The sequence below is a fragment of the Passer domesticus genome, chromosome 9 (genome assembly GCF_036417665.1).
Source record: "Passer domesticus isolate bPasDom1 chromosome 9, bPasDom1.hap1, whole genome shotgun sequence".
Classification (NCBI taxonomy): Eukaryota; Metazoa; Chordata; class Aves; order Passeriformes; family Passeridae; genus Passer; species Passer domesticus.
The window spans coordinates 46094617-46115003 of NC_087482.1; the positions used below are offsets into that span (position 1 = coordinate 46094617).

At 50.1% G+C, this 20387-nt stretch overlaps 2 protein-coding genes across 2 annotated transcripts; one reads left to right on the plus strand and one right to left on the minus strand.

Annotated features, from left to right (window-relative positions):
- Positions 1–189: 189 nt before the first annotated feature.
- Positions 190–6708, minus strand: SEC13 (SEC13 homolog, nuclear pore and COPII coat complex component). Its single transcript, XM_064433177.1, has 9 exons — positions 6493–6708; positions 6082–6126; positions 5100–5215; positions 4495–4646; positions 3811–3944; positions 2924–3057; positions 2320–2440; positions 1404–1550; positions 190–1038 (listed from the first exon to the last, which is right to left on the minus strand). Exons 1-9 carry the CDS (start codon positions 6691–6693, stop codon positions 928–930), a joined length of 1161 nt encoding a protein of 386 aa, XP_064289247.1. The 5' UTR covers positions 6694–6708; the 3' UTR covers positions 190–927.
- LOC135308257 (cullin-associated NEDD8-dissociated protein 1-like) lies at positions 6622–20293 on the plus strand. Its single transcript, XM_064433175.1, has 15 exons — positions 6622–6877; positions 8863–9006; positions 10235–10389; positions 10805–10928; positions 11566–11822; positions 12410–12515; positions 13572–13717; positions 13879–14171; positions 14573–14714; positions 15291–16796; positions 17159–17254; positions 17930–18099; positions 18213–18377; positions 18651–18758; positions 18926–20293. The coding sequence occupies exons 1-15, from the start codon at positions 6810–6812 to the stop codon at positions 19151–19153; spliced, it is 3708 nt and encodes a 1235-aa protein (XP_064289245.1). The 5' UTR covers positions 6622–6809; the 3' UTR covers positions 19154–20293.
- Positions 20294–20387: the final 94 nt, after the last annotated feature.

The window sequence follows — 20387 nt, forward strand, 5'->3', positions numbered from 1 at the left end:
GCTTTGTAAAGCCTTGTCTCGTGATGTACCATTAGAGGGAAAAAAAACCCAACAAAACACCAAAAAGCCAAGTTCTTGAAAGCTAATTACGTGGATGGGAAGATGTGACTGCGGCTTGGCTGAAGACAGACTGCAGATTGCCTTGAAAAGGCAATCCTGTGAAAAGATTATTTAATACAGCACACCAGGTTTTTAACCAATAGGATTTTATTCTGTTGGTATCTCAACCAAAAAAAAAAATCCAAACAACTGAGGTACAGTACAGAAGTGTGACTAAAAAAAATAAATCTTCAAACCATGGTTTGATTTATTGATGTTGGTTAAATAACCCAGTTTGAGATTATTATAAAGCAGAAGACATATGCATTCCACTACTCCTTTTCATCTCCCAGAAAGCAGAGACTTTCACCAAGCACCAGAGAGACACAAGTACAATGTCACTGTTACCAGCAGGGCTAGCTAGCACACCACCAGCTAACCCGAGAACTCCACCAGCCCGTTCCCTCGCTTGAAACAAAGTTCTGGTCTTTGAGGGCACAGAGTATTTGTCCCCTGCATAAAGGAGTATCACACCTCATTGTTTTGACAGCTTCTCCCTGTTCTGCTGAAGGGCGTGAACTCTGACCACAGGACAGCCACTCAAATTTGACCCCTAAACCAGAAAAGCAGGGAATAATTCCTACAGTATCAAGGAGTAGTATCAGGCACAGTCCTTGGCTATACTGTTTATCTTAAATTTAAGGGAATGTCAATTAAGGCTGATTATCAACATATTGTAGCCTCCCAGCAATAGAGGGCTCATAAAATTGGATAATTGTTTCCCATGTTCATGTCCAGTTCAGATAAAATCAGTTCTCATCCAGCTAAAGACGCATTGCAAATCAGGGACAGTGATCACGTGCTGCAGCTGGAGTATTCCACTGTGCATCACTGCTCGTTCTGCTGCCCTTCTGTCACAGCAGACACCCCTCCTTGGCCCTTGTTCACGTCGCTGATGCACGCCCACAGCCCGTCCACCGACTCCTTCCACAGTGTCACCTCAAAAACAGAGCAGCAACAGCTTTCAGCCTTAAACACACCCTGTTTCCCCTTTTCTTGTAGCTACCACAGCATGGGTTTGGTGGTAGCCTGCAGTCGTATGAGAAGAGTATGTGAATTGTCAGTACCCCACAAAATCAAGCTCAGCCTGCGTTTCTACCCTCCAGTAAGGACCCAGAATGCAGTGCAAGTGGTTTTCCAAAGGTTACAGTCTTCCTGCCCTCCTGATTAATCAGAAGAAAAAATGCTCCCATGGCAGCAAAGGAGACTCTACGACAGCCTTGAGTTAAACACGTGACAAGTCTCATCTGAGCTCCTCTGGAAACAGGGTGCACGGGGGTAAAAGCCAAGGCAGCAGTACTCACTTTGTTGTCTCCTCCAGACACTGCAAGGATGTTGGCAGTGATGGACCAGCTCACGTGCCAGACAACGTCATTGAACTTGTGCAGCAGCTTTGGCGACCAGGAGTTTCCAGAGGCATCATCACAGGTCCAGATAAACACTCGGCCATCCTGCAGAGGCAGAGAGCAGGGCTGGGCACAACAAACGTAACCCTGAAACCCTTGGAGCTACACTTCCAAATCACAGCTCGCACACCACCCGTGATGTGTCTGCAGGGATTTGTGCTCAGCGCAGCAAGGGGCTGGCTCCTGGCTGTGGAAAAAGGCAAGGCAGGAGTGCAGCTCTAATGAGAAAAACTACCAACAAACAGTGACTTGCAAATACCAGAGAAGGGCCCCCAAAATACATATGTATCAGCTGAGACACCTCCCCACAATGAGATTTTGTTTTTCACTCACATGGCAGGAGCTCACTAAGTAGTCTTCTTGATGTTAAAAAAAAAGCATTTACAGATTAACAAGAACACAACAGTCAATATAAAGGCTGACAACATCAGAGCTGATTAAGAATGCCAGTTATTAGAAAACAGTAGTTTTAGAAGGAAGTTTGACCCCAAAACACTAAATATGATATTAGTTGGAAGGTCTTCCCCCTAGTGAAACCATCCTGCTCATGATTTCCAATCCAAAAGCCAGTCTTTGGTACAGAGGCGCACACACACATAAACCTTTGTCCAGAAATGCTTCTATTGGGCTTCTGAGTCTGGGAAGAACAGGAGTCAAAGGCTCTTATGCAGAGACCAAATATAGCAAAGGATTGCCAAGAGGACCTGTTACAGCAGCTCCACCCCTACAATTCCTTCACTAGAGAAACGGGGAAGGAAGCACGTGGAAGTGAGCACACCTAGTGCCTGCCTCTGGCACTCCAGAGAAGCCTCACCTGAGAGCAGCTAGCAATGGTGCTGGTTGGCAAACCGATGGAGGGAGCCCAGGCCACGTCTCGTACCCAGTCACTGTGAGCCTCCAGCTTCTGCTCTTCTTTCCACTGACCCTCTTCTTCCCTGAAAACACAGCTATATAGTCAGAAGGATGGTGGCAGCACCCTTCATCATCTCATACCTGCTCGGGAAGGCTTTGGATTGTAGCATTCAAACTCCTTCTTCATCAATACAATAGAAAGCACAGGTGTTCCCTACTTCTCCAAAAATCTCTATGGCTTGAACTGACAAAATCTCTTCCAGGAGACAGAAAGCAGCACAGGCAAAGATGTTCTGACCTCCAGTTACTGTCAGAAATCTGCTACTACCAAAGTGGTAGCAAAAGACCATTACAAAGCCACCCTTGGAGACAGGATCACACAGGGCTGGCACAAACTGTAAGAACCATGGGATATTGTGCATCACTAAGCTTCCATTTTTAAAACACTTCTCTAAAACAGTAATTCGAAGATGATATAATAGGGATGCCAAAAATATTATTTGAGATACTAACAGGGGCACTCAAAGCCTAAAGTGTCAGGTTTTATCTGGCAACATGGCACTTACTTCCAGATCTTGACCAGGTTGTCACAGCCACCAGATGCAAATCTTTTGATGTAGTTTGGCTTTTGACCAGAGGGTTGTTCTATAAGGCTTCCTGGTACAACAGCAGGAGCCCAGCTAACTGCATTACATCCAATCTAGTTAATGAAAAACATCACTGTTAAAAGTTGCTTACTTTAATTAACCAAATAAATAGATAGAGGCTGCTGAGAGGGTGAAGAACATGTAGCATACTCTCTACTGAGAATGGGGAATTAGCCCATTTCAGAAAAAAAAATGAAGTCTTGGACAATGCTGGATGAATATCGGATGAATAAGAAATCCAGATGCAGAGTAGCCTCACTAAGGCACTTAGAGAGCCTGAGGTAGCTAAGGGTATTTGCACACAAAATAGTTCAGCTTGGATGTGCAAATAGAGACAGAGATGGAAACTGCAAATTCAAAAGGCACACACAGTTGCTAAGATTTAGGAATACAGGAGTAGAAGGAGCCTTTGGTCCTGAATTTCCTTCTACTGGGGGCCATTGCCATTAGTTTGTTATGTTCTGCTTAAACAAAAACCTCCACAATTTTGGGAAAAACAGGAGTCCCACAGTTTTTTCCAGCTGGTGCAGATATTCTTAGGACCAAGGCCATTTCTTACCAGGTAACTTTCAGCACTGTGTTTAACAATAATGCCCAATAAACAGGCATTGCCAGTGCTGTTTAGTGAATTTCATCGTATTTTCACTTCATTTTAGTGACTAAAACGTATACCTGCCTGCTCAGGATGAAGTGAAACTATTCTTGGTTCTGGATGTTTCACATAATTTCATTGCATTTCAGTATTTATCACCTCGGTGTTTCTGTAGCTCTGGGAACTCTGGGCTGCTGCAAAGGACGAGACTCACCGTGTGTGCATTGCTGATCTTTTTGACTTCCCACTGCCCATCACCCGTGTAGCTCAACAAGGAAATGGCCCCGTCAGAGCTGCCGCAGGCCAGGATCAGTCCATAGTCGTGTGGTGCCCAGCAGACAGAATTCACTGGGAAGGGCGAGACAGACCACATTACAGCACAGGGACCACCTAAAACTGACTGACCAATTCACTGACTGCTATCAGTGGCACAGTCACCAAAACCGAGTGGCTTTGAAAGCTGAGAATGAGCCAAATTTCAGCAAAAGCCAGCCAATTAGCAATGTTTACTGAGTAGCAGATCTGCAGTGGGAGGGTAAATCATTTGAACACAACAGTTTCAATTTTAAAACAAAATACAGCATGATTAAATGCAGTCTTTCTAACTGAAAACAGATAGTATTTTCCTCAAGAACTCAGTTCCCTGTCATCTTTATTTGAAAGCTGACTTTTTTGTATAACAACACCTACGGACACATGGTATGAATCAGTAGTGGCTTATCCAGCAATACAACCTTAGAGAAATGTCCTGTTAGTGCTGAACTCTCTCTTCAGTTTTTATCCTTCTCTTTTTGACAGTGGCTTTCTTCCTTAACACTAACAGATTTATTTCAGTCTTACCCAGATCCCCTCATCTCCTCAGTCTCCCTTTCCAGCTCTACACTCCAGCCCTCCATACCTGAAGAATCATGTCCCGTGTACTCGTAGGTCTTTTCCCAAGTGCCATTTTCTTCCTTCCAGATAATAACCTTCCTGTCATAGGAACAGGAAGCCAAGATATTCCCATACATAGGATGAGCCCAGGCAACCTGCCACACGGGACCTTCGTGCCTGCAAGAAACAGCATCATTAGGAAAAGCTGAAGCTGAGAGCAACCCCTTCCAGCTGCAGCTGCCTCACAGATCACCATTGTGAACCGCTGCTCTGGGAGGGATTAGTTCTGATGTGAGGAATGAGTGATGCTAAGATAGCAATGCTAGTGCCCTGACACAGGGCTCTCACTGTCACAAAAAACAATTCCAGCTTGTATCAGTACGTTACTCCTTGAAAATCACAGGTGCAAAGTGCTAAATGAACGAACCAAGTGCTAAATGAATGAACCAAATGAAGCCAGCCCCACTGCGCTTCCCACGGGGCTCTGTCCCCGCCCAGCTCTGAGAAGCTCTCCAGCACAGTCCCGGAGGAGTTCACGCTGGCACTCAACCCGCACTCTGTGCTGCCCGAGGGCAGAAGGACAGGGCACAGGGCTCTGCCGAGGTGAAGCGGGCTGCAGCGGGACCTCACCCCCGGAGGTCGGCGATGAGGATCTGCCCCCCGTTGCGCACGTCGAAGATCTTGACGGAGCGGTCGGAGGAGCAGGTGGCCAGGCGCGTGCCGTAGTAATCCATCTGGGCGTCGTGCTGCAAGGAGAGGGGAGCGTGCTCGGCGCGGGGCTGCTGACCCCCGGCCTCCAGGGAACCCCTTCAACAGCCCAGCGTGCCACACAAGCCTCTCCAGTCACTACACAATGCTACACAGGAGGAACCCAGGAATTCTGAGCTACAGCCACAGCGTTCTCACGACAGGGAATTCAGGCTGCTGACTACAAGGCAGTGACCAGTTATGTATTTCTGCTTTTTAAAAGGTGGAGTGGGTGTACAAATACTGCTCTTAAGTATAATTGAAAGTTCACCATCAGCACGGAATCTTGAAGGCTGGAAAAGGCCTCCAAGGTCACTGACTACAACCTTTGACCAATGGTTGTCACTTGTCACCAGACCTGAGCACTCCATACCACATCCAGTCATTTCCTGAACACCTTCAGGGATGGTGGCTACACCACCTCCCTGGGCAGCCCTTTCCACTGCTTGAGAGCCTCTTCTGTAAAGAAGAATTAGGCTCACCTACCTGGGCTCCTTCCTTCAACAAATCGCTTTGAAACCATTCTTCCTACCCACATTAATACATCTACTCTCACATACATCCACTTAAAGGAAAACCATTTTTATCAGCTGAAGGTCTGTACCAGAGAATATACGCATATCTCTATTATTTCACAAAAACAGGCAGAAACAAGCCCTCACAGGAAAATTAAGATTTTAAATAACTTCCCCTGTCCTTCCAGCCCAGTTTTCCCCTCCACACAGTATGAAACGGCACGATCAGGATCTCAGACGGCATCCAGCACCCCAGCAGCGTGCTCTTTCCCGAGCACACACCCGCCGCCCCCCGAGCAGCTCCGCCACAGCGGCCGCCGCACCGGGCCGAGCAGCCCCCGCTCACTTACGATCATGTCCTCGTGGGACGTGTCCACGGTGTTAATGACCGACACCTGCGGGGGGAAGGAACACAGCGAGCTCAGCGCAACAGCGCGCGGCCGCGACCCCCGGGGCCCGCTCCATCCCCGGCCGCGCACCCGGGGCCGGTACCGTGCGCCGTGCCCCGGGCTGCCCGGGCCGCGCCCGGCTGCGCTGGGGCCGGGAGGCGGCCGGGCCCCGCTCCCTCCGGCCCCGTCCCCGCTCGCCCCGGCCCCGTCCCCGCTCGCCCCGGGCCCGGTCCCGCTCGCCCCGGGCCCGGTCCCGCTCGCCCCGGCCCCGTCCCCGCTCGCCCCGGCCCGTCCCCGCTCGCCCCGGCCCCGTCCCCGCTCGCCCCGGGCCGTCCCCGCTCGCCCCGGGCCGTGCCCGTTCCCGTTCCTCACCATGGCGGCGGCGGCCCCGCGGCGCTCCCGGCCCGGCCTCTGCCCGCGCTCCGACGTGGCACGCCGGTCCCGCGCGCAACCGGCCCCGCCGCGCCCCGCCCGCCTGCGACGGCGTTCCGCTGGCGCCGCGTTCCGGGGCGGCCGCTGCTCGGCTGGGCGGGCAGAGGGCGAGCGGCGCCGGGCCCGTCCTGCCCCGGGCATCGCCGGGGCCCGCACGCTGCCCTTCACCGCCCCAAGCCCTCCGGCCCGGCTCCGGCCGTGCCTTGGGGCCGCCCGGCGCGGAGCGGGGCGGGCCCGGGCCCGCAGAGCCCTGCGCCATGGCCAGCGTCTCGTACCACATCTCCAGCCTGCTGGAGAAGATGACCTCCACCGACAAGGACTTCAGGTGCGGCACCGCGGCACGGGCCGGCGGGCGGCAGCCCACGGGGAGGAGGGGGCTCCTGCTGAGAGCAGAGCGGGGTGTGTGCCTGCTGTGTTTACCGGGGGTCGGCTCTGTCCCGGCTGAGGGGCACGCACAGAGGCCGGAGCAGCGCCCCTCCCTTGCCTAGACTGGTGCCTGTTGGAAGTGGAAGGGGGAATAAGTCTGGGCAGCCGGACTCCAAGTTGTTACTTGTTTTGTCAATAAAGAATATCGTAGCAAAAATGCTTCTAGTTTGTTTTGATAATCTGTGAGATAGTCAGTGCATTAAAAGGGGTGAGTAGACACCCGTGTCTCTGGGTGAAGGATGCTGCACATACTGGCTCTGCTCAGGCTGCCTGGAGAACTTTTTCTGTGTGATGGGAAAATGTGCCTTCCTGACAGGACTGAGATGCTTTTTTTTTCTTTGTTTATGTCAGCAGAAAAGTTGATATCTTTTTAGGGTTAGGTGGATTACTCTATCAAAAAGTAATTAAAGCTGACATGTTTGAAAGATTTCACTCCTTAGCATGTCGTCCTCTCAGACTCAACCTGGAAGGTAATCTTTGGGCCAGACTTCGTATTTTGAGGTCTAAGAGAGGGGTTAGTAATAGTCTAAAAGCAGGTTGATTTTTGTAGAAGCTGCTGATGTTGTCAGATGTTAAAATAGGTACTTTGTAAAGAAGTCAGTGGTGGAGCAGTTGTACAAACAGTTTGTCGAAAGAATTTACAGTTACACTGCAAAGGTGCCCGACACCAGGCAGGTCAGTCACAGAGGAGCTGCAGGGCCAGCACATGGCCAGAGTGCCCGTGCAGGAGCCGGTGTGCTCCCTCGGGGATCTGCGGGGTGAGAGGAGGCAGCAGGCAGAGCCCCGGGTGCGGGGCAGGAGGGAGCAGGCAGCGGGGTGAGCCCCGGTGCGGGGCAGCGGGCAGCGGGATGTGCCGCCGCCGAGGGCTCTGCTCAGCCCGTGGCCATAATTGGTCATGCTGGGTCCGCAGCGCCGAGGAGCTCTCGCAGAATCACAAATAGATCGCAGCTAACATCTCGGCAACAGCGTTACTGCTGTTTGCTCGCTCTGGATCTGGGGCTGGCTCTGGAACACCCGTCAGCCCCTCCTTCCAGAGGTGCCTCATTGCTGCTCAGGAATGGGCTGGCAGGTGGCAGCCTCAAATGACGACCTGCACAGGAGAGCTCCTTGTGCGGAATGAGTGACATCAGAGCCTAATTTAAAAGGAGCTGTCAGTTTGTAACAAGAGAGAAGGACTCCGTGGTTGCTGTCAGACACCCGTTCTGTGCAGGGCTGACATTGGAAAGTAGCCAACACACGATAGCCACACTGAGATTTCCTAGAACTCAGACTCCTGTACCAGCACCTTTTGCACTTCCTGCTCCTGGGAAAATAGATACTTTCCAGAATTTCTCAATATCCATTCTGTTCCCATTAGAAAACTGACTGTCACTTGGGTCTTTGCTTTTCTTTCTAATCTGGAGTGATAAATACTCGATTGTTTTGCTCACAGCAATCTAAATATACCTAGTGCACTTCTGAGGTGTAGTTTGCATGGAGTCATTACTTTCTTTTTTCATTTTTGAAAGTGACAGGTATTGTCCATATCTGGGCTCATACTATTAGTGCTAAGTTAGCCAGAAAGAACAGAGCTAGGTGAATTCTTAGACCCCAGACCACTTTTCCTAGGCCAGGTGGAAAATTGGTGAAAAAAGCCATCATGATTTTTTTTCTGGCATAGTCATTTAGTTGCTGAGTGGCACGTTTAGAGTTTTTGTTTACCTGACCCCTGTTAGGTAGTTATCTAGTTGTAAGATAGTAGTGATTTTCCTTTTTCTTAGGACAGTGTTGTAAGTTACTCTTTGGTAGTGTGTTTTCATACAAGCACCAGTTGACCAATTCTGCCCAGGTGATGCATTTGTGTCTGCACATCAGCCAATCCCCTTTCTCCCTGTGTCCTTTCAGGTTTATGGCCACCAATGACCTGATGATGGAACTGCAGAAAGACTCAATAAAACTAGATGAAGACAGCGAGAAAAAAGTTGTGAAAATGCTTTTGAAATTGCTGGAGGACAAAAATGGGGAAGTACAGAACCTTGCTGTCAAATGGTAAGAGCCCAGACAGTAATAGCCATGTTCCCTGGCACTAACAGAGCCATCACAGACTGCAGAGTGAGAACAGAGCCTGGCCCTTGGCACCTCCCTCAAACCTCCTTTGCAAGGCACATTGCCCTCTGTTGCAGGCACTGCACTTTCTCCCAGTGTAGACACTCACAAGGGATGAGCACACAGATACCTTTGTAGCAGCAAGAGATGATTTTGGAAGTATTTCAGTATTCCTGTTATAAACCTTACCACATGGAAGGCAGAGCTCTAGGATTTTATTTCTTCAGGGAGAAGCACACTTAAAATTTTTGCTCATTAACCTCTTGACCTCTCTTAGGCTTTGAAATCCAGTGCTGAATTTCTTCATGGATCTGTCTTTGATAGCAACGGTACTAAACATGTACAGCCCTTATGGGTTTTAATTTCAGGTCCAAATCCTTCTCTTCAAGGGAGTTTCCATTGAACTTTATAATGCACTTGGATTTTTCCCTGCCTTGACTCTGAGTGCAGCCTGTGCTGTTGCTTTGCCTTTGACCATTCCTGTATTTTTTTAATCCAAGTGAACAAAAGTAGCAGGTTCCTCTCTTAGTGAATCCTGTGATAAAGGGATCCTGCTGCTGACATGTTATTTCCCATCTGTTTCCCCAGCATGGCTAAGTGGGCATAATCAGTCTAGAAATGCCATTGAATGGCTCAGTTCACCCCAGGGCTCCAGGAAGGTGGGCCACTTAAAGACAACTTTGGATTCCTCTATTTTTTCTTGCTGTGGATCCTGTTCATATTCCCTTCTTTTCAACCATGTGCTGCTTCTATCCCTGTTCTTTCCCTCTTCTCTTTGGCCCTTTCTTTTTGATTCCCACTGTCCTGACTTCTTTTGGCCCTGCTCCTCTCTCTGCCTGCTTTGGGTTAGTTTATTCTGCGTTTTAAAGCAAAACAGATGAGCACTGAGCAGAGGACCAACTTCTCAGCTTCTTTGCCTGGTTATCTCTGGTTGTATCTGCAATAAGTCCATACTCATTGCAATCTCTCATCCATCCAGAGTGTGATAATGAGGAGGCCTCAAAATGGAACCAGGAACATTTCCTTCCCGTGCCTAAGGAGGTGCTTAGAGTGGAGTGTCAGTCATTCCCAGATAGGTGGCCAGGATGTTTAAGAAGCAGCAGTGTGATGGTTTGGAGGACGTGGGCAGTTGGATTAGGCCCTTCATCCTGACTGGCTTCTCCTCCCGCAGCCTGGGCCCGCTGGTTGGCAAAGTGAAGGAGTACCAGGTGGAGACCATCGTGGACACGCTCTGTACGAACATGCTGTCAGACAAGGAGCAGCTGAGAGACATCTCCAGCATCGGCCTCAAAACAGTTATTTCTGAGCTGCCACCAGCTGCCACAGGTACACTGTCTGTCCCCGTTGGTCACTGAGGGATGGGGAGTCCCAGCCCTTGGCAAACGGGGGAAAATGTAGAGTCCAGAGCCTAAAAGTTATTGATTCTTTATGCACCTGCCGGAGGACAACCTGTGAAATCAGGGGAGGGACAGTAGAGCTGAGGCACCAGTGGGATGAAAGACAGAATTAAATGAAAACTTGAGCTGTATTTGGAACTATGTATCCCAAAAATGCATCACCTTTTCAGGGGATACCTGAGGCTCCCAGCAACAGGATTTTCCTCTGCAGCCATCTCTTGAATCTGTCCTGATTAGATCTCCCAGTGATGATTTCTTTTTTCAGTGTACAAGGGATTGAATGGTTCCTAGCAGCAAAAAGACTCCATGTTAACTGACAGCAGGGAAAAATATCTCTCTTGCAGGTTCCACCATGACAGCAAATGTGTGCAAAAAGATCACAGCCCAGCTGACAGGAGCCATTGGCAAGCAGGAGGATGTGTCCGTGCAGTTGGAAGCTCTTGACATCCTGTCAGATATGCTGAGCAGGTACCAGAGGATTTTCTTCTGGCAGCTGTGCATATAAGGGGACTGCAAGGATGTGTCAGCTTTTGATTTCTTTTATTTCCCTAATCCTGTTACTGGGACTTAAAACCACAGGATTTGGTTGACTGCTCTTAGGGAATATCAGAGTAGAGCAGGTCCCCAGCAGGGATGAGAGATAACATGCCAAGCCTTTCTGTGTTTGGGAATGGCAGTGCCTCTGGTGATGGATCCCACAGAAGCTTAGCTCACACGAATGTGGAAGGCAAAGCAGAGAGGTTTATTTTAGCCCTATGAGCCCATCACACATGCTTTTTTTTTTTTTTTCTGGCTGCCTCTTGCTGCATAAGTCAGAGTGGCAGTGTCGTATGTCATCTGCATGCAGGAAATTATTGGCACACCCTTGGGTCATGGAGAAGGACACAGTCAAAAACTCCTCCATGATGGAGACAAATTATCTCTGCCTGTGTTTTACAGACCAAGTCAGTGTTCAGACCAAAATGACAAACCCATTCTTCTCCTCCCCCTCCCCACAACATGCATGAAGTTTCCATAGCTGAAGGATTTTCAGATTTGTTGCTGCCAAGAGGGCTTCTTTCTGAGCCTTTGACTTTCACCTTGTGCCTTGTTCTGTTCATTGCAGGTTAGGAGGAACACTCTACTCATTCCATTCCTCCATCCTAACCTGCCTGCTGCCCCAGCTGACGAGCCCCAGGCTGGCAGTACGTAAAAGGGCCATCATTGCCTTGGGGCACCTGGTCTTGACCTGCAGTGGAAACATCTTCTCAGAGCTTACAGAGCATCTGCTGGCAGAGCTGAAGAGGAACGAGTCCACATCCACCACCAGGACGTACATTCAGTGTGTGGCTGGCATCAGCAGGCAGGCTGGGCACCGCATAGGTAGGATGAGCAGCTTGAAATGATGCTGGGAAATGTATGTGCATTTTAGAGCAGCTCCTCTTAGTGGTAAAAGAAGAGTGCTCGTTGTTCTCCATGTATTAGTGGCTTGTGCTTGTGATCCCCTCTGTGGCTGTGGTCTTGCTCTCTGATCTGCACTTGGAAAGGAGACACCAGAGTATCTCTCTGGCTGCCCTTCCTTAGTGACTAAGGTCTTCCCCTCAAGATCTTGCAGCTCTTGCCTGGCTTGAATTAACACCTCTGTGAACCAGGTCAGTGGATTCACCCCCTTTTAAATGACAGGGGGGTGGCAACATATTGTATTACTTGTCTAAAAGACCTGCAGAGTTGAGATTAGGTTCTAAGAGATCCCTAATCACAGCTCTTCCTGTGACTGAAATGCCAACAAGAGGCTGCAGACAGGGAGTGGAGATTGGCTTTGGTGGGCTGCTGGCTTCTTGCCCATGAGGTCTGGGGCAGGAATGCTCCACCAGGCACAGGAAGGAAGTGGCAGCTGGCTGAGTTCTCAGCTGCCCAGGTGAGTGAAGGCGGGAATGGATTTTCACTGCTGTTTGCTTTGTCTTTCCCAGGGGAACACCTGGAGAAGATAATTCCTCTGATTGTTCAGTACTGTAATGTGGATGATGACGAGCTCCGAGAGTACTGTTTCCAGGCCTTTGAGTCCTTTGTGAGAAGGTGTGTGCCCTTGGGGAATGGCTCTGCACCATCCAGGGCATCCGTGCCCTCCTGTGTAAATATCCATGTGTTCAGCATCCTCGAAGGAGGGCCTTCCTGCAAGTACTCCTGTTGGGAAGACAGTTCACACATGAAATCTCTTCTGCACATGCAGAGCTGGGCTGGAGTAATGAGCTGTTTTACCTCAGCATGTGGGGCTGTCCTTCTGTAGTGGTTTTACAGGAGTGGGAGGTTTCCTTGTCCCTGAAGTGTTCCTTAGCCAGAGGGAACTGCCTCGCTCCTGGTGCCTGGAGGGAGCTGGAGGCAGCAAGGGGTTGGGCAGAAGAGGCTGCAGCTCTCCTGTTGTTTGGTCAAACATTTAAGGCTTGGAAAAGGAGTCTGCAGAGCTGCTGAGGTGTTCTCCCAGGAAGGGAGGATTCAACCAGGGTGTGTATGTGTGCATTGACACACACAGGTAACCAAGGGCCACCATCACACCACAGCTGAAATGCCAACAGTAGGTTTATTTCATTATCTTGCTAATTACACTGGGTGACAGAGACCCATGGGGGCACAGGCTCTGTTTGGCTTAGTTATCCCAGCTGAGAGAAGGGCAAGGGGGCTTGCTGCCTGCCTCACTCTAACAAAAGGCTTCCTGCATGTCTGTGAGAGTGTATTATCTCTCCACAGGAATTGTACTTCTGAAAACAGGCAGAGGATGAACAACATTAGGTATAATAAATGGGATTTTCCCACACTGACAACTTTAGCATTCCAGTTGCAAGGTCACTTTGAGTAGAACTATTCCCTCCTCACCAAATCTTCTGGTTTTAACTCAGTCCTCCCAACAGGGTGAAGGCAGTTGATTTATTTATTTGTCCTTATAAAAATTACTGCAACCTCCCCTGCAAGGGGAATGCTTACTTCATGCACAGCAGGAAGGAACATCTTTGGTTTAACACATATTATCAAAATGGTCTGTGGGCACTTTGTGATCCTTTTGAGATTAATAATATTATCTGGATATTTAAAACAGCTTAGTCTCCTATTAACTGTTACAATTTTCCTTTGTGATAGGTGCCCAAAGGAAATGGACCCTCACATCTCAAGTGTGATGGGACTGTGTTTGAAGTACATTACCTTTGACCCAAACTACAACTATGATAATGAGGAGGAAGAGGAAGAGATGATGGAAACTGAGAATGGGGAGGATGAAGAGCAAGGTGCCTGCTTGTGAGGATGGCTGTGCTCAGCAGAACACGGGGTTAACATTTCTCCCCTCCCTGCTTTCTCCTCGTGGAGAGGGCAGCTCTGAGGATCAAGTGATCCTTTAGCTCCAGTTTTCTCATAATGCTGCACCTTGTTTCCCCTGTGTTGTTCCTAGAAAGCGACAACGAGTACAGCGACGACGACGACATCAGCTGGAAGGTCCGCAGGGCTGCGGCCAAGTGCCTGGAGGCCATTGTCAGCAGCAGGCACGACCTCCTGCACGACTTCTACAGAACGCTCTCCCCAGCCTTGATAAGCAGGTTCAAAGAGAGGGAGGAGAACGTCAAGGCTGACATCTTCAATGCTTACATCTCCTTGCTGAAGCAAACACTGCCTACCCAGAGCTGGCTGCACTCTTCGGATGCCTCTGGCAAGGATGATGTTCCCCTGACAATGCTTCAGAACCAGGTGTGTGAGCAGGTGGTGGCTGGGTTAAATCACAAAGCAACGAGAAGTAGGTACCTTGGGAACGTGGCTAGCTGAAGGAGCCCTGGGACAGGCATCCAGAGGGTCCCAGATCCAGAGAGGGCTGTCTGTTTATTGTCTGTCCCCTGCCATTCCCAGGGGAAGAGTGCTGGCACAGCACAGGAGTGTGGGAGTACAGCCAGCACTGCTCCTCCACCAGCCCTGGCATGTGTGCAGGCTCAGGCAGGGTGGCTTCTGCGTGAAGTGATTGGCTCGTGCCTTACTACAGCTGTTGCTCAGGATACTCATTGAATAAACTGTGGTAGAAATGTACCAGAGTGAGCCTCTGAGAGCAGCTGGGATGACTGAGGTGTCCCCTTTTCATTTGCTTCTCTGAACTGCAGGTTCCCAACATCATCAAGGCCTTGCACAAGCAGCTCAAAGAAAAGAGCATAAAATCAAGACAGGGTTGTTTCAGCCTTCTGACAGAACTGGCCAGTGTTCTTCCTGGCTGCCTGGCAGATCATATACCTGCACTTATCCCTGGTAAGCTTGTGTGTGGTCTGGGGTGAAGCAGCAGGGCTGGCAAATTCAATCTGAACACATGTGCTTCTTGCCTGCATGTTCCAGTTTTATTCCTGTAGTTATTCTGCTCAGCATTAGGACAAACACATGAAGTTCTGCTCTGTGCTGATGTGCTGAACAGCTCCCAGATTACTTCTGGCCTCTGCACTGAAAGCCAGGACAAAAATGTCAAGTTAATTTCCACAAGATGCTTTTGGGAGGGCCTATTCCAGCCTCCTCAGAAAGCAGCTGAAATTGTGCTGTTACCACACTGAGATCAGAAATACAAATGCCACTTCCTTTTGCAAAATGCAGTGGCATTTTAAAAAATTCTTTATATTGACTGATTCTTTAATTTGCACCACCACATTTTTCTCTGAGCTCTCTGGACAGTGGGCCTATGAAGCACCCCACTGCTGGAAGGCTCAGGTGCTGCCTTTGCTTTTGATGTGATTGTATAGTGAATATGAGAAAAGTCTCCTGTGATCATCCCTGGCTGGATTAATGAACCTCCTTCTTTGGGAAAAGTAAGACATCATCATATTTTCTTCTGCACAGGTATTGTTTTCTCCTTGGCGGATAAATCCAGCTCCTCCAACATGCGGATCGACACACTGTCCTTCCTGCACGTCCTTCTCTGCAACCACCAGCCAGAGGCATTTCACCCTCACGTCAAAGCCCTGCTGCCTTCTGTTGTGACCTGTATTGGAGACCCCTTTTATAAGATCACGTCAGAAGCTCTGCTGGTAACTCAGCAGCTTGTGAAAGTTATCAGGCCTTTGGACAAACCTTGCACCTTTGATGCCAAGCCCTATGTGAAGGACCTTTTCCCTGGTACTCTGAAGCGGCTGAAGGCAGCTGACATCGACCAGGAGGTGAAGGAACGTGCCATCTCCTGCATGGGACAAATCATTTACAGCTTGGGAGACCATTTAAGCACTGACCTCCAGCCAACCTTGAAGATATTTCTGGAGAGGCTCAAAAATGAAATCACCAGACTGACAACAGTCAAAGCATTAACCTTAATTGCTAGTTCTCCACTTAAAATAGATTTGAGACCCATCCTAGGGGACGGTCTCCCCATTCTAGCTTCCTTCTTGAGGAAGAATCAACGTGCCTTGAAACTGAGCACTCTGAATGCTCTGGACATCCTGGTGAAGAACTACAGTGACAGCCTCAAGCCTGCCATGATTGAGCCTGTGCTAACAGAGCTCCCCATCTTAATTACTGAGAACGACATGCACGTGTCCCAGGTGACCATCATGTTCCTCACGACTTTGGCCAAGGTTTATCCATCCTGTATCTCCAAGATCAGTGGCTCCGTCCTTGCTGAAATCTTTCAGCTTGTCCACTCACCTTTGCTTCAAGGAGGGGCCCTGAACGCCATCATTGACTTCTTCCAGGCGCTGGTGCTGACAAAGACGGCTGCCATGGGTTACGCGGAGCTGGTGAAGCAGCTGACAGCCCCGGTTTACTCCTCGGGCTCGGCCGGGGCCTCGCTGACACTGCACAAACAGGCGTATCACTCCATCGCAAAGTGTGTGGCAGCCCTGTCCTCAGCCTGCCCAAAGGAAGCCCCTGCCACGGTGAACCAGTTTGTGCAGGATGTGAAAAGTCCCAAGTCCAGCCCTGCAGTTCAGGTGCTGGCTTTCCTCTTCCTGGCAGAGGTGGGCCGCAGCACGAACCTCAGCGCTCAGAGGGAGCTCAGAGCCGTCATCCTGGAAGCGTTCTCGTCCCCCAGCGAGGAGGTGAAATCCGCCGCCTCCTACGCGCTGGGGAACGTCAGCGTCGGGAGTCTGAAGGAGTACCTGCCCTTCATGCTGAAGGAGATCGGGAGCCAGCCCAAGCGACAGTACCTGCTGCTGCACTCCCTGAAGGAAGTCATCAGCTGCTCCCCAGCTGACAGCCTCACGCCCTACGTGGAGGACATCTGGGCTCTGCTCTTCAAGCACTGCGAGTGCACAGAGGAGGGGACACGCAACGTGGTGGCAGAATGCCTGGGGAAGCTGACTTTGGTGAACCCTGCTGAGCTGCTGCCCCGGCTGAGGAAACAGCTGTCAGCAGGTAATGGGTAGGGCAATGACCAGAGCACAGAAATGCTGCCTTTTGATGGAAATTCGTTTTGTAAACTGCTTGTGGGTACAACAGGGAGCAAAGCTAGCTGAGAGGAGAGCAGGTAGTAAGATGGATCTCTCTGCAAGGGGGATCAGAGGAGCACTGGTCCACAGAAGACTAGGAGGGTGTTGTGAACAGGGACTAACTACACAAGGAGATTTTGCAGGAGCAGATTCAAACACAGTTAATAAGAATCCTCTGCTCCCTTATAACACGTGTAACAGGACCAAGGGCAGAATATGCACTACAGAGATACAGCAGTGATATTCTCCCTTGATTTTTCACTGTTTTTCTTCCCCTCTTCACTGCAGGCTCCCCACATGCCCGGAGCACCGTGGTTACTGCCATCAAGTTCACGATTACAGACCAGCCTCAGCCCATCGATGCTCTCCTGAAAGGCTGCATAGGTAGGCTGCTTTGGACAGGGGTGTGAGCTGGGGGCATGAGAGGCTGGGTGTTGTTAGCAGCTCAGGGATTTCCCATTCCTGTGTGAACTTCATCCACTCAGTTTTTATCAGTGTTTCTCAGCTTTTGGGATTAAACAGTAACACTGTACTGTGAGTCCTTGCTAACTGCGCTGATGCATTCTTTTGGGCATGTTCCATTGTTTTTTAGAGTGCTTAAGTTCTTTCTGCATGTGAACTCAGAATTCCAGCACCCCACAAAAAGGATCTTCAGAAGTATAACCTACATGAGGAGTTTTTGTTATCCAGGGAGCCCACAAAAGGATCTGCTGTATAAAACTGGCCCTTCTGTTTCAGAGAAGTTTTGATCAGATGGGATCTAAGCAAGAAAAATCCCCCACAACTTCCTTGAATAACAAAGCTTCTGATTTGACTTTAGGGTGAGGTAGTTAAGAGTCACATCATTTGTTTTTATGCCCAAATGCAGGATATTCATGTTTCTTTACTGTATCCCAAATGGAGGGAGAGAAGGCACCTCAAATGGCTCTGACTAGTTATTTTACCAAAAATGCTCTCATAACCAGCCTCCTTGAAATACATCCCAATACACTTTAAAATACTGCAAAAACGTTGCAGCCTCTCAGCTGCAGGACTGACTGACGTGTTCTTATCCAACAGGTGACTTCTTAAAAACTCTGCAAGATCCCGACCTGAACGTTCGCCGTGTGGCCTTAGCCCTGTTTAATTCTGCTGCTCACAACAAGCCTTCTTTAATCCGGGATTTGCTGAACACAGTCCTCCCCAGCCTGTACAACGAAACCAAAGTGCGACGGGAGCTCATCCGGGAGGTAACTGGGCTCAGCAGGGGCCACACGGTGACTCAGAGCAGCCTGCAAAGTCCCCGTGGAGCTGCTGCTCTGTCTGCTCTTTGCTGACAGCTGGACTGTTTGTCTTGCTTCAGGTGGAGATGGGGCCATTCAAGCACACAGTGGACGATGGCCTGGATGTGAGAAAAGCTGCTTTTGAGTGCATGTACACCCTGCTGGAAAGCTGCCTGGACCGGCTGGACATCTATGACTACCTGAACCACGTGGAGGATGGGCTGAAAGATCACTATGACATTCGGGTAGGTGCTGTGCCCTGACTGATGTCATTAGTGTGGGCCTGGGCTGCAGTCGGGCTGTGTATCCCCAGAGCCCCGAGGTGCAGTGTCCCCAGGGCTGTCAGCCCTGTGCAGACCCCTGGGCCAGCTGCAGCTCCAGCCCTGGCTGCCAGGGGCGCGCTTCCAGCTCTTAGCAGAGCCCCTTGCGCAAGGGCAGAGGAACTCAGTGCGGGTAGAGCCCAGCCTGGCAGCAGAGCTGGGTGCCCCAGAGCACCGACATTTCCCTCCCCTGGGCAGATGCTGACGTTCATCATGCTGGCGCGGCTCTCGGTGCTCTGCCCCAACGCTGTGCTGCAGCGGCTCGAGCGGCTGATCGAGCCCCTCCGGGCAACCTGCTCCACAAAGGTAAGAGCAGGACCTGCAGGGACAGCTCCTGCCCTTCTCCCTCAGTGCTGCTGGGCCACCCGCTTCCCCAGCTGGAAAATCCTCGGCTGGCCTTTGCTGCTGTGTTGTTTCTGTGCCCGTATGGGCTGCACTAAATGCCAGCTGAAAACGGGGCTTTGCATTTGCAGGTGAAAGCTGGATCGGTGAAGCAGGAGTTTGAGAAGCAGGACGAGCTGAAGCGCTCAGCCATGCGGGCAGTGGCTGCTCTCCTGACCATCCCTGAGGTGGAGAAAAGCCCAGCAATGGCCGAGTTTTCATCCCAGATCAGATCCAGTCCTGAAATGGCATCACTTTTTGAGAGCATTCAGAAAGATTCTGCTTCCCTCCCCACCTCGGAGTCCATGGACATGAGCTAAGGTGTTTTTCCCCACCACCCTCCTGCCTTGGGATGCCTCAGCCAGACACCAGCTGGGTGGGGAAGAACAAATGCCACTGGGCTGCTCTTCTGCCTCAGCCAAGGCCAAGTCCCTGGGCAGCCACAGGAGAAACTGGGGATGGTGTGTTAAATATGACAGCTGGATGTGACTGGCTTGATCCAGCTGCCTTTCTGTTGAGACCTCAGAGAATTGGAACGAGACCTGAGATCAGGGAGCACAGCCTCATGTAAGGGAGGGGCTGGGAGATGAATATTCCCATTTTTTCAGGAAGTTTTAAGGGGTGCACAAAGCAATCACAGTTGTGGTTCCACAAACAATGGAAATTACTTCCTCAAATACTCCTTACTGCAGTACAAAGGTTTTTTAATCACTGCACATGCACTTTTTACCTTAAATTGCCCAAGAATGTATTTATAGTTTCTAACGAAAAAGCATGGCTAAAAACTGGAAGCCATGTTTTATTAATGAGTTTATCCCACAGGCCTTTTGGGACAGGAGGCTTGCACCTGCCAAGCTGCTGAGGCTGCACAGGGCAGGGGGTTACCCGACACCCCACCCTCCTCCTGGGGCTTCAGTTTGGCATGTGGGCAATATGAAGCTTTGTTGCTTGGCTTTCATATTTATGGTTTTGACTGCAAAATACCTCAGCTGTCTTCCCTGAGGGATGATTAGTCACTGTTTCAGTGACAAACCCTGCTTAAAGCTTTGCTTTGCACTAACACTGGCTTCTCTCTTCCCCTGGAGCACCTTGGTGTTGGTGTCACCAGCCACAAGGGTCTGCTGGTCCTGGTCACACATGAGCAGCAGGCCAGGGGTCAGTGTCACAGTCATGGGCCTCAGGAGGTGGCAGGCAGGAGCCAGGGGTGCAAGCACACAGCCCATAGTGGCTGCTGTGCCCAAATCCTGCTTTGTGCAAGAGAAAATGCCTTAAGAGACAAAGGTTCCAAGAGCCAACTAGAGGATGAGGCAATCATGACACATTGCTCTAGCCATGAACTGCTCTGTGTTTTCTTTTCTCTTTTGACAGAGTGGTTGATGTGAATAGTATTGATAGTGCTGTGTGAAAGGATATCTGTTGTCTGGGTGGTATAGAAAATAAAATTCACTTGTGAAGCTGTGTACCCTGAGTTCACTGACCGTCACCATGACTCTGCCCCTTGAGTGCCCCTGCCAGCAGAGCCCTGGAGCCAAACACAGGCTGCTGCCCCTCCTC

Bases quoted from the DNA above. Each gene is read 5' to 3' on its own strand.
- SEC13 (XM_064433177.1), bottom strand. From the start codon at position 6,693: ATGCCCGGGGCAGGACGGGCCCGGCGCCGCTCGCCCTCTGCCCGCCCA. The intron at 4,647-5,099 runs GTGAGGTCCCGC...TGTTTCTTGCAG, and splicing joins CTCATCGCCGACCTCCGGGG to GCACGAAGGTCCCGTGTGGC. The intron at 3,945-4,494 runs GTATGGAGGGCT...CGCCCTTCCCAG, and splicing joins CACGGGACATGATTCTTCAG to TGAATTCTGTCTGCTGGGCA.
- LOC135308257 (XM_064433175.1), top strand. From the start codon at position 6,810: ATGGCCAGCGTCTCGTACCACATCTCCAGCCTGCTGGAGAAGATGACC. The intron at 10,929-11,565 runs GTACCAGAGGAT...TGTTCATTGCAG, and splicing joins CTGTCAGATATGCTGAGCAG to GTTAGGAGGAACACTCTACT. The intron at 16,797-17,158 runs GTAATGGGTAGG...TCTTCACTGCAG, and splicing joins GAGGAAACAGCTGTCAGCAG to GCTCCCCACATGCCCGGAGC.